Genomic DNA, 13,054 nt, shown 5'->3' with positions numbered 1-13,054 from the left:
TCCACTTTTACTACCAGCTCTCTGGTAAAAACAACGACAACAATCTACTTCAGTATTAAAATGTCTTTTTTTTTCTTATTCTTTCTCTTCCTGCCTTCAATAGCAAAAATATCAGTTCCCCGTTATAAAGCAAGAATTCACTCAGTGTATTTCAAGCTAGTGGACTTGGCTTTCTAAAACCTGCTGTAAAGGGAAATTATACGCCAAGGTGAAGTATTTCTGCCACAAATCATCCAGAGACATCGTCAACCCTATTTGATTGAGTTCAGTGCCATAATCATAAATACTCTTGCTTTATGACCACACTGGAGTTCTTCACCAGGAGCAAACAAGGGCTTTCCCAAGGCTCCCAAACTAGTTGATTCAGCTCTATTACAGGCAGAGCTGATTCACCAGGCATCTGACAAGTGACAGGTAAGAAAGTCGTGGCTCCTTGACAGCGATGGATGTGCCTTTTCTGTCCTTTCTCCATCTCTGGTTTAGTTTTTTCAGGTGGTGGTAGGACAGCTGCCCTGTCCCAGCCTGGGGCTGGCTGATCCACTGTGCAATTCAAAGGCCCCCCTGGATGGTAGATCACAGGCTATACAGATAGAAACAGCATTTTGCCTTCTGGACAGCATGGGTCATGGCCAAAGCCTTTCTGCTGTCCCACTGGATCAGTCTCAAATCCATCCTGCACTCTGCATTAATCAGCAACTCATACTACAAGGGAAACAAAAAGACTAAAAAACCCAGGATCCTCTCAGAGCACATGAAGAAGACCTGAAAGAATGGCAGGTAAGCTCGTGGGAATCCAGAAACTTGTGAGATGTGCTAAGGAAATGATGGGATCAGAAGTACACAATGGCACAAGCCTCCCTTCAGAGTGCTCTCGGCTGGTCCAGGGGTGGTGGGTGCCAGCCCAATCGGTCCATTTGCAGACCAGGCCATCTGGAGTGTGGGAAACCTCATCCCACATCATGGCAAGATGCTGTACAGGCAAAGAAAGAAAAAAAATCACCTGGAGGTGGGTGTATCAGCAAAGAGAAGGTAAAGGCCATAGTGTGGGGGAAGGGAGCAGGTTTGGCATGCCAGCAGTGATGATTACAGAGGGAGGGAGTTTCTGGCACCAGTCCATGTGACAGAGTAACACCAATATTTGTTTGCTTGGCAAAGAGTCTCTTGGTGCAATCAAACCATAAGATCCTGGAAGCTGGCCACGCTAATCTGCTCAGCAGACTCATGGAAGGACTGCAAATGGGATGGTCCAGCCATCCCACACTGGTAGTACAGTTTCCCATCAGTATCTTCTTCAGACTTACTGATTTAGCAGGTGCTCATACCTGGATGGTAGCAAACACTTCCTCCTCATCATCCTCTGACGGTCCAAGTGCTTGTAAAGGAAAGGATCGAAAGGAACATTGCAGATGGAGATGAAAGGCCAATAAAAATAGGCCCACTCAAGGTGATGGTACATTTTGAATACTACTGAAGGTGGCATTGGGAAGCCTAGAAATGGACTTCAGTCCTGTCAACCTTGTGAGTCATGTTATGTCATCAGGAACTGAGTGGAGGTCTGGATAGGCAATGAGGAGCCAGGCTTGGCTTCAAGATACTAAATGATTTCTATTGTTCAAAGAACCCACTCAACAAATAGGCATGCATACAGGATGAAGAACAAGAGGTGAAGATAAAAAAAAGACAGTGGAAATTTCAGTGAGAGAGATGAGTCAGTGAGAAGATGGCTTCTCAAGAGAAGTGTGGGAGATATATACAGCATTTGTTCAAAGTGCCATTTGACAAAACCTTCCAGGCCACAGAGCAAATGTAAATCTGTGTTTGTCAGAATGCACAGCAACGAGAAGGACCCTGAAGCTACAGGGCATTTCTCACACTGTCAGGCAGAAATCTCTCTCTGAACCGTTTGGGTTTTGCAAGGCTACTATCCTTGCAGATATCGTCCAGTAGTTCCAGTGCTCAGAAGTGTTTCTTTTGTGCAGCAGACATCAAACCCACCTCCTGAGCTGAGCAGCTGACTGCCAAATGTTGTCTCCCATGGGAAAGAGGTTTGTGCCGAGGTGGTTTTGCTGCAGAAGCCAACAGGGCTGCAGCCCTCATTAGCAATGACCAATGTAACGTACATGTGTCGCATGGTGCTCTCATTGCCTTGTGGATGAATAGTCGTCTTCTAACGTCAGGTTTGTGCCTTTCCCTGCTGCCATGCAAATCATACAGGGCAGCCTTGGAAGATCAGGGAGGGAGTATTTGAAGCTTAGCAGGAAAACCTGGTTTTAAGGGGATAGAAGAGAGAAAGAGCAATCTCTCCCGACAGACAAAGCCCCCTAGACTGGAGCTGTCTTCTGATCTGAAAAGGATACCTTTCAGAAACAAAACTAGTGAGAAGCGATAAAGCAGTGATGGAAAAGGTGTGCTAAAATAGACAGATCTGCAGAGGACAATGAGTCTACTGCCTCCTCCCCAGTTCTCCAGAGCAAGACCTTGGAGGGGATAAAGTAAAGACCAGGGGCTGTGCCATCCCCAGTCCCTTCCCTAAGGAACTGGGATGACACAGAGCTTCTCATGATGTCCTTTCCTATGGGAGCAAGTGTCAGAGATACCAGGGATGTGATAGGAGTTGAGGGAGGAGGACATGCACTGAGACTTGTAGGCACTTCACTTTGGGCAAGGGGCTGGAGGACAGAAGAGCTGGGAACTGGGAGGGTGAGTCCTGTGCTTGGTACATGAGACACACCAGAGGAGTCTGCCAGAGGAGACAAATGGTGGTGGCATTGCACAGCAGGAAACTGAGAGAAAGTGTCCCATGGAATGCCACCTCAGCAAGAGGTCACCTGAGGTTTCTGAGGTCCCTGAGGTTCCTGAAGTGGAAGGCACAGAGACCTGTGGCCAGCAGGACTGGCCAAACTCTGCCAAGGCTCCATGTGAGGGAGTAGGTTGGGATAGCCTACCAGAACCCAGGCTGAACCCTGGGCTGCCTTCCTACACCACTTCACCACTGAGCAGAGGGTGTCAAGCACTCCAGGTCCTCAGCAAGTTTGCCAGTAGGTTTACAGCAAATGCTGAATCCTGGTACATGAAGAACTGGCAACCTCCCTGTTCATGAATATTTATGGCCTGTCCCAATGCCATAGCAGTTCAGGATGTCTGCTCCAGGATATCTCAACCAGCACATATGTGACACCTCAACCAGCACATAAGGAAGGGGTGGGAGGGAATGGGGGATGCCAGAGGAGTGTGAAACCACTACGTGTGTGTCATTTGGTCCATTTGACTTGCCTGGGGCATGGGCTGGGGATAGGTGGGGGGACACGTTAGAGACACCAGACCCAGCAGGCAGCGCAGGGAGCAGTGGGGATTTCATTCTCCAAATGCAAGGCATGTTGCCGCAGCCTTCAGCAGCCGCCTCTGTGTCCGGTGGCTTAGCAGATATCCGATCTCTTAATGGGTACTGGTCCCTTGGGCCAGGCAAACAATGAGCCATCTCAGGTCATTTACCAGACAGGCCAGGATGCTTTCAGACCGTTCCTGACCAGGAAGTAATTAAGTGGCTTCCTATTTGTATTCTCCTGAGCTCCACTTGTCTGCAAGCGCTCGTTAGTTATAGTACGAGCCAGACAGCATTTGCAGCACAGCAGCCAGCTCTGTATTAAGCCCCAAGGTCCCGTTCAGCTCAGCGACTGGCAATGAGGCATTCCCTGGCCTTGTCTGGAGGCAGTTTGATGTGCTGGCCGTTAGGCACCAAACCCACAAAGCCACAGAGGTGCTCGAAGCATGGCTGAAATCTGCTGACACCGCGGTTGTAGCCCTAAATCCTCCCCAGATCTCAGCAGCCTGTGGAATCTGCTTAGAGGCACTTTCCTTCTGTCCTGGAGGAGATGCATGCCCAGTGTTTCCCATTCCTCCCAGTCCCTTGGTACTGGGAGCCTGCAGTGGCTTTCCAAGGTAACGCACTCCTTGTAGTATGTGGGAGGGAAAGGGCAGGAGCTGGGGGTCTGGCAGAGCAGAAAGGAGAGGAGCTATCTGCAGAGGGAAAGGTGAGGGTCTCCTCGAGGGTGAGCAGAAGGGGAAGAGCGTGGGACTGGAGGTGGAGAAGGCTTCCTGGTCTGTTGGTCTGAGCCAGGCCAAAAGGCGACATCAGCCCTGAGCGCAGCCCATGTATGTGTCGCATTCCCCGTGCCCCTGCCTACCTCGGGCAGCTTGACTCGTCCCTCCTGGAAGGAGCAGGAGCTGGGGTCGTGGGTGCAGACGTGGCGGTACTTGCACCAGTGACACCGGTAAGGGCTCTCCACACATGACAGACACCTGGAGATGGAGAGAAAGATTAGTCACTTGGCCAACCAGGCCCCGCCAGCCAACAGGACAGATCTGGAGGCTGACAGTGTTTCTCAGAAGGAAATACAGCCCAGAAAACATTGCTTTTGCCATCACTAGCAGAGGACCATGGGTTTTGCACTGACTCAACACCATCAGGTCTCAGGATGATGCTGGACTTGCCGTGGCCTGAGCTGGTTGTGGCTTTGATGAAAAGTGTCTCATATTAATTAGATAATTTAGATTACATTAATATCATTGTAACTAGAGTAATAATAATTTGTTTTATTTTGGTTGCCCTATTACAGCTTTTAATCAGATTATCAACAAGCTCTCAGCTTCATACATAAGGCACATTCCCCTTTTCACTCATAACAAAATCCTGAGTGTAACAAAAAATACAAGATCAGGGGATGAGTGGAAACTGCTACAGCCTTGCTGCCTCCGTGCTGAACTGCATCAGTGCCCTGGGAGCTGCGAACGCGTCACGAGAAAGTGGCCAAGGGAAGGGCTGGTGGGAGGAGTGATGTCCATGAAGGGCAGTCCCATCAGCAGTCCCATCTGGCTAATCCTCCCACTCTCACACATGATACAGAGGCCAGATGCAAACTGGGAGGCACTAAAGTCGGAAAGCCAAGGATGAAGCAGGGAATTTTCTCCCTTGTGTCCCACAGGCTTATTAGTGTGAGTTCTGCCCAGGGTGATGGGGATCCTGCAAATGTATTAACTGTATCCTTCTTTTCTTCATCTCAGCAAACAAGGAAACACTATTGTAGCAGCTGCCTGGGAAGCAGAGGGCATATTTGGGATGTCACCTACTCAGGGTGTAAGAAAGAGCCATTCCCTCCATCTTACAAGGTTTTGCTCTCCTATGCCCTATAGACCCTGTAGAGCAAGAGCTACAAACACCTCCCTTGGCTGTGTTACAGCACTGACTTATACCTACATCACACCTTTACTTTTTTCTTTTTTTTTTTTTTTTAATTTAATATATGATGTCTGCTCACCAGCAACCAAACTGAGCCATAACAAGCTCTCTGCACAAAACAAGCACTGGATGGTAGCGACTCCTGGTCACTCACACTGTTGGAGATCTTCATGCAGCTGCAGGCTCTGCAATACCTGGAGGGGACTTGGCAGGGGAAATTTTCCTGGCCCTTATGTGTCACCAGGATTTAATGGGCAGGAGGGAAAATAATGCCTCCAGTCGAGCTTGGCTGAGCCCAACAGGCAGATGCACACCCCCTCCCCTGTCTCTGTGAAATCTCGCTCAACTCCAATCCACTTTCAGCTCTGGTACAGCGAGCTGTTCTTCAAATTGGTAACAAGTGCTTGCTCTGATACATCAAATTAAAAATGGATAGTGTATTATAGTTTGTCAAGTAAGAAACCAAAACATGCCATAAATATTTAACACCACCATCTCTCCTGCTCTCCCCCCCAACACTTGCTTTCTGACACTGTTTGTCAAAGCAGCAGGAACATGGAAATAGGATTTGCCTTTCCTTGTGAATTGCTGAGCCGCAGTAATTATCTGCTTTTGGCACTTCTGATGGCTCAGTGGTGGGGACAGAGCCATTCAGCCTTGCTCAGGGGTGGATCAACCTGCTGGAAGAGCATCTTTCTGCAGGAAAGCTGCAGATCCGCTCTGGTGGGGCAGCTCCTGAGCAGCCTTGGGTGCCAGCTAAACCCCAGAAGAATGGGGTGCAGGGCAGGAAAGGAGTTCACAGGATGGAATAGATGGTCTTGAGGGAAACAGCTGGGTGTTTCCTGCTCATTTCACATCATGCAGGGACCAGAAACTCGTGTCTTTCCAGATCTGAGGGTCCAAGCCCATGCTAACCACCTGGGGCAGGTTCCTACTGGTGGGACTGACAGCATGGATGAGGGTTGGAGGTGCGGATGTGTGGGCAGAATCCAGACACCCACAAAAAACTGCTGAATAGGAAGATGAGGGGGGCATTTCCTGAGGTCACGACTTGCTTTTGACTCAGTTCTGTGCCAAACTCCCACTAATGTGATGCTCCTCTGCCTGAGGGACACATGGAGATATACCATTCCCCAAGTCAATGCCTTCCTGCAAAGGACGCTCATCAGCAGAACAAATGGTCACTATACTACTATTAGTCTTCCCAGGAGAGACCCCACCATGCTGACCATCACTCAGGTGACCCTGTGTCACTGATCACACCCTGACCCCTGGTCACCTCCACATCTAACCAGCTTCCTGAGGGACATGTGCCCCAGTCAGCTGTGGGTTCTGTGGCAATGGAAAGCAGGTATCAAAAGAAATGAACATACGAGTTGTGGACGCTGCAGTTGTAGAAGACGAAGCTGGTGCTGGCAAAGGTCATACCCGTTTCCTTGGACTTGAGCTGAAGCTGGACAATGTGATGGTCTCCTGGGGAAAAAATAGACACATCAGTGTGTGACTGTTTTGTTAGCCTAGTTAAGCCGGGTTGGCCATGACAACACTCTGAACCTGGAGCTGTCCCACAGTACTTCAGCTAATCTATCCTCAGTAGATGTAGGTAGTGCGATAAAATGCTTTTAGACCCCAGTTCTCCAACAGGTACATCTCCCCCTTCTTATGGTACTGGGGTGATGGAGTATGCCTTCACCACTGGAAAGCTCGAAGAGAGGACGCAGATGTTTGGAATTAGGAGGCCATTAAGATGGAGTACTGTCCTTTGAAGTATTTCCTTGCTGCTTGTTCATCTGAAGTCCCCAGAAGGAAGGGGCCTGTGGAAGATTTGACTGTTGGACCCAAACACTGGTGTCCTGTGAACACACTGCCTGAAGGATAAAATACCTGCTTTCCCGAGGGGATAAAGAAAGATCTACTTTCTCCTCACCCTCATTATTTAACATCTCTGAATAGGGCCCAATATCCAGGACTACCATGCCTGAAGAAGGCCACTTCCAGATCCTGTCCCCAAAGAGAGGTTATACCTTGATAAAGCAGGATGGAGGAATGAGCAAGGAGGGTAGATACCATAACGGTAAGGACAGGGTAGGGGCTCCCTATCTGCAGCAAGGGAAATGCTGATGAATGGGGAGATTCCCATGTGAACAGTTCCTCCGGGTTCTGTCACCCCAAAGTCCATTCACAGATTCAGAGATTCACAGAATGGTAGGGGTTGAAAGGGACCTCTGGAGATCATCTTGTCCAACCCCTCTGCTAGAGCAGGATCACCTGGAGCAGGTTGCACAGGATTGTGTCCAGGTGGGTTTTGAATCTCTCCAGAGAAGGAGACTCCACAACCTCTCTGGCAGCCTGTCCCAGTGCTCGGTCACCCTCAGAGTAGAGTTTTTCCTTGTATTGAGATGGAACTTCAATTCACCCAAGCCTCTGGCTAAAAAAAAAACCCAGTTCAGTGTGAGGGACATCCACAAGCCATGGTACTTCCAGAAGGACTGATCCATTTCCATAGCAGACCCATCCACAGCAAAGCCTGCACCTCAGCTCCTACACACCATCTCCTCATTCCCCTTCCCACTGCTCCCACGCTGGGCAGTCAACTGTTACCTCTTCCAACAATGCCAAAAGCCCTATTCAGAGCCCATCAGCCGTGGGTAATGAGTGGGTGCAGTAATTGCAGTAATTTGGTGGGGAAGGGACCATTGTTTAGTTCAAGACTTCAACCTGGCTGGCCCTTTCACCTCCATTATTTTCCTCCTCACCTGAAAGATTCATTAATCAATCAGGCCAAAGCAAACTTGACAACTGGTCGCAGCGTGCGCCCATGTGCACACTCACTTACCTACAGGCACACACACACAGACACACGCACAGACCACACACTTCACTAAACACATTTTGCTGCCAGTGCTCGACTCTGCTGCCCATCTGCTGCCGCCGGCTTTGACAGCTCTGTTAACTGCTTCATATTTAACAACTTTGCCAGCGTCTTGCATATATTTTAAAACAGGATGTGAGGATTGGATGGCTCCAGGGATCAGATGTGCTACAGAGCTGCACATCCTTTGGTTCAAATCCAGCTTCTGGCACTATGCATGGAGGACTTGGTCTTTGCAGAGGTGCAGAGCACCAGCTGCTGAAGTTGATACAAGCCGCAGGTGCCCAGCTTCTCTGAAAACCATCCTTCACATAAATCTCTCTCTCTTGTTCTGCCTCCAGCTTCCACTGCTATTTTTGTTTGCTGGTTGATTATAGCCTGGCCTGGGACAGATGTCCACAGCAAGGAAATAGTTTCTGGCATCTATCTTGGTAGGTAAACATGACTGATAACTCGGTGGGACGTGAAAATGGTAACAGCCCTTTGGGGGCTTGTTTTGGGACGGTGGTGGAGAGCGTGTGCGGCTTGGGGAGAGCAGGGAGGGGATGATGGGGATGGTTTGTGTCACTTCATTTTCTGTGGCCTGAGGATCCTCAGAGAAAACTTTACAGTGAAATTTCACAAGAAGCCAAGGACAAAAAAAAAAAAAAAAGGCAGTATCCTCTCTGTACCTCTTGGGGGCCGATGTTTTCATATTAAGTCCCTGCAAGCAGCTGCAGGTTCTCTTGACAGTACCTAGAAAAGTAGTTGGAAAAGGGAAACAAAAAAGGGCAGCAAGTTGTGGGTGGGGGGGACCATCCTTGGACACATGGTATTTTTCTGTGCTGGATGACTTTGGGAGAGGGAGCCAGTAACAAACCTGAAACAGCTGAAGCCAGTAAAGGCCAGGGACAGAGACAAGGAACTGAGCATACGGGTCTAAATCTGGGAGGAGCAGGAGGAAATTACAGACAGAACTGTTCAGGTCTGCAGGACTTTCTGGCTGCTGCACGGGATGGGATGCGTCGAGAGCATGTACAGCCGCATTCCCTGGGTTGTGTAAGACCAGCCTGGGCAAAAGGTGAGGGAATATCCCACATCCATCTCTTGTCTTTGCTAGATATATGCAACTGCCACTCGGTGGCAGTCTGAAAACACTTACTATCACACATATAAGCATCTTAATGCAGGTAGTGGTATTGCAGCTGAACGCTTGCACACGTGTGCACACATAAGCACACACACATTCAGACAATTCACGCTACAGTGCGCTGCTGTGCAGCTCCACCAGTAAGCCACCAGCACAGTGTCCCACCTACTCCCTGTGCTTTGCACACCCTGTCCTCAGGCTCCCGTGAGCCAAGCTCTGCTCTGGGAGAAAGCAGAAGGAGAGACACAGGGGCGTGGGGTGAGGAAAGGAGGGAGAAGTGGTGCAGACGGAGGAGCTGTGGGATACCTACCGTTCTCTGTGATGATCTGGGGCACCTCTTTGGCAGCTGGCGAGATGCATTGGATCTGACTGCCCACCACCAAGCCGTCCATCTCTGAAAGGTCTTCGAAGGTGCAGTTGACTCCTGCTGACAGCTCGGGGACATTGTAGGTCTCCAAGACCAGCTGCAAGCAAGGATGGATGGAGGGAAGAAGAGATAGAGAAAAAGAAAACAGAGAATACTAAGCCGAACAACAGAGCTGGGCCAGCAGGAGAGAATTACACTGGAGAGGTTGGACAAAGAGCCTCTTGCTAGAGAGAGCATCCTCCTTCAACAGAAAGCAGCGATTCAGGAGAGGGATGTGTGTGTGGAGGGGGAAGGGGATGAGATGCTGATGCCGACACAAGTGGTACGTGGCTATGCAGGGACAACTGCACTGCATCCCAGTGCTGGCTGGGTCAGTGGAGGGGAGGGAGTGCTCACTATCTGTCATGCAAGTGTAAGGTTAGGCAGGGAGTCTTTGGAGCCAGCTGTGAAGACCAGGGCTTGGGTGGCCCCAAGGCACGCGGTTTCTGAGGAAGGTGACTACTACTCACAAGAGGCACTCTGCAGACTACAGAGAAACTGTAGCGCTCCAGTCTAACTCTCTACGGCCTGCTCTCCTAGCATCAGCAGATGGGGGAGCGCTCTGTCACCAAGTTCCTGTGTAAGGAGAGTCTAGTTACAGCCTTCAGTCCACCACAAAAAAACACTGTCTCTAGAGGCACAGCAAACTTCTCCTGCCCATCCCACCAAAGAAGCACTTGGCCCTGGGGACATGCTATATTGGGTCTCCATACATAAAAAAAAAAAAAAGCTGTGAAGGAGGAATTGCCCATGTTTTTAGAGTTCACAACACCCCTGCCATTGCTATGTCATTGCTCATGTTCATGAAAGAAAGAATCTCATAGCTGGTTTCCACCATGTTCATTCTCTGGAGAAGGACGCTCATGCTGCTAACTTCCCAGACCAGCTAAGGTCCTGCACCACTGCTCTCCATCACTGAGGGTCCTGCCTGGATCATGTATGAAAACAGAGAGGCATCCCAGGGTACTTCTAGTACCTGAAGATAACCTAGTAGTCAGTATAAATTTAGAGGCTTGGTGATCAACCTCTAGAGCCAACCACTTGACACAAGTAGAAATGCAGGTGCTCTCCACACTTGCCTCCCCCATTGGCTAGCTGATGCCCCATCTGAGGTGACAGCCACTGAAAGGAGACACATATGCATGCTGAAGTGTTGTTTCTACCAGCACAAAGAACAGAAGAGGTCAGTCCAGGTGACAAAGCAGGAGTGGATGATAATATAACATAATGCTTACTGCTCCCCTGCACTGTTTATTCTCACTTAAAGAAGGCTTAGAACTATTTCTTCACACTAGGCAACATCACGGAGAAAGGCTGAGCAGAGAGGCCTTAGCCCTGGATGACATAAAGACTTTGTGAGAGTATGTTCATTTTGGTGCAATGGCAACGTGAGGGGTTTTTTGTTTGTTTGTTTGTTTGTTTAATCTTGGATGGGGAGTAGAAAAAAGTATTTGGGTATTTGGCTGGATTTAGCAATCAAGTTAAATCCATTCTCCCTGCTCATTAATACCCTGCTAACAACGGAGAAGGGGAAATTATTCTGCTTAACAAATGTCTCTCTGAACATGGGTGATGCAGAATGAAAGTGTGCCATGCAGAAGATGACACCAATGGATAGGCCAGAAGTGCTTGTCTGCAAACGTTATGAGCCAGTGCTCACCCTGAACAGACAAAAAGTCCTACATCCCACACGCCTTCTCTGGAGCTGCTGCAATGAGGAAAGAATGGAGCCTTCCCCCAGCAAGCATCTCTTCTCAGACATCCCAGACCAGCAGCCCTGGCCTGAAACAGACTCAGATACAATTTCCCAAGTCCCTGTTAGTGCCCAAAATGTAAAAGATTGGTTGGCCACACAGATACCTTTCCTGCCTCTGTGGGCAAGAACTCAGTATCGTTGACCCTTTGCTAGAACCCGGGTGAGACTCAGTAAGTACGCCTCCAGCCATTCATTCGTTGGTGCTCCCCTCCCGGTTTGACAAGACACTCTCTGTGGTGACTGTGGATGAGCTGGGTCGCCAGTCTATCTGGGAGTGGGCTGAGACTCCCATGGAAATGTTCATGCAAATTATTGCGCAACAGTCAGACGATGGCAATTTCTGATCCCAGCAGCTCTGGTTTCACTTGCCCTGTCCAGAGTAACCTAGAGGTAAAGGTCTCTTATTCTGTTATAAATTTTAATTGCCCTCAGCCAGCTAGTCCCCCAGGATTTATTCCAACATGAAAGAATTCAACGACTACTGAGAGAATAAGAAAAAGAAACCCTGAACTCCCAGAAGAACAAAGGACTGAAGATGTCTCAGATCAGTTTTGTTTGAAGCCTAGGAAAATAAAGTCACAGGAAAGTTAAGAGGCTGAAACAAGGCAGCAATGATTGGCCATGCATACAGGTTTTGAAAGGCTGATTTCAGTGCCACTGAAGAAACCCTAGCATTCCAAAACCTGTCACCTGGAAGATGTTTGGCAGCTGCGCTTTGAGCAACACCATTTAGACCTTTCAGGGTGTGGGGCTAGTGAACAATTCATCCAGAGATGGAGCTTTTGGGATTTGGGGGTTTTCAACTCAATTCCAGCCCAAACTAATAGGGCTGAAAGGACAGAGCCCTAGTAGCCTGAATGAAATAGGCCTCTGCCTCCCTCTCAGAGGGTGTTGGAATCCCACCACATAAGGTACTGCTGCCATGAGTCAGGAGAGAAACTACAAACTGGTTAGATCTTCAACAGAGATTTCTTGCCTCAAGCCCAGAAAATGATCATGATCTACTGTTCCACCAGCATTCACTGTGTGGCTTCGTTGGCTGCTGACATGAGTAGTGTGAGGCCATAAAGGCTAAACATTGCACTGAGGAAGGTCACAAGAGAGCATGAACCTTGGAAGCCTTAGATTTCTGTGCACAGCATCCTGCCTTTCTGCTCTGCATGTTCAGTGCTGGAGCTGCAGCAGGGGGGAGTTCTTTGAGGCTTAAGACAGACACACTTCCACCCAAGATGACAGAAGATTGGAGCTTATTGAAATAACACATGGTAGCCCCTCACTTGTCCTTATGCTAGAAGGTCATTTCATCATTTCATGATAATTTCCCCTCCCTAAAGTCCATGCCCAGCCACACACAAAATCCTGTCCCAAGGAAGTAAACAACTAAACTGTATGCACACCACACTTGCAGGGCACAAAGTCCCTTCAGACCTGCCCTCAGCTCCTCACAGCAAACAGGGAAGCCTCTTCCACACTTCTAGACAGGGGATAACTAAGGCCAAAATATCCTCCCATGGTGAATCTTTCTCTGTGCCAGAAAAGTTGCTGGGGAAATTAGTGGACTCTGGAGAACCTCTTGCATCAAGCTGCCAGTCCTTCCCACTAGTGCAGAACCCAGGTTGCACATACCTGGGTCTGTCAGATTGCATGGGCAGATT

At 49.1% G+C, this 13,054-nt stretch overlaps 1 protein-coding gene across 2 annotated transcripts in view; it reads right to left on the bottom strand.

Annotated features, from left to right (window-relative positions):
• PLXNA4 (plexin A4) overlaps positions 1–13,054 on the bottom strand; it is a 454,032-nt gene that overhangs the window by 105,491 nt on the left and 335,487 nt on the right. The window contains exons 7-9 of one of the 2 annotated variants that reach the window (XM_075757480.1): positions 9,548–9,701; positions 6,610–6,709; positions 4,185–4,299 (exon numbers count right to left, since the gene is read on the bottom strand). In XM_075757480.1, the coding sequence (XP_075613595.1) occupies positions 4,185–4,299; positions 6,610–6,709; positions 9,548–9,701 (369 nt within the window). The remainder of the gene's footprint in view (positions 1–4,184; positions 4,300–6,609; positions 6,710–9,547; positions 9,702–13,054) is intronic. The other variant, XM_075757530.1, reaches the window with a different exon arrangement.

The sequence above is a fragment of the Balearica regulorum genome, chromosome 1, assembly GCF_011004875.1.
Source record: "Balearica regulorum gibbericeps isolate bBalReg1 chromosome 1, bBalReg1.pri, whole genome shotgun sequence".
Taxonomy (NCBI): domain Eukaryota; kingdom Metazoa; phylum Chordata; class Aves; order Gruiformes; family Gruidae; genus Balearica; species Balearica regulorum.
The sequence above is the reverse complement of the archived record's forward strand: the minus strand, read 5'-3'. Positions and strand labels throughout refer to the sequence as shown.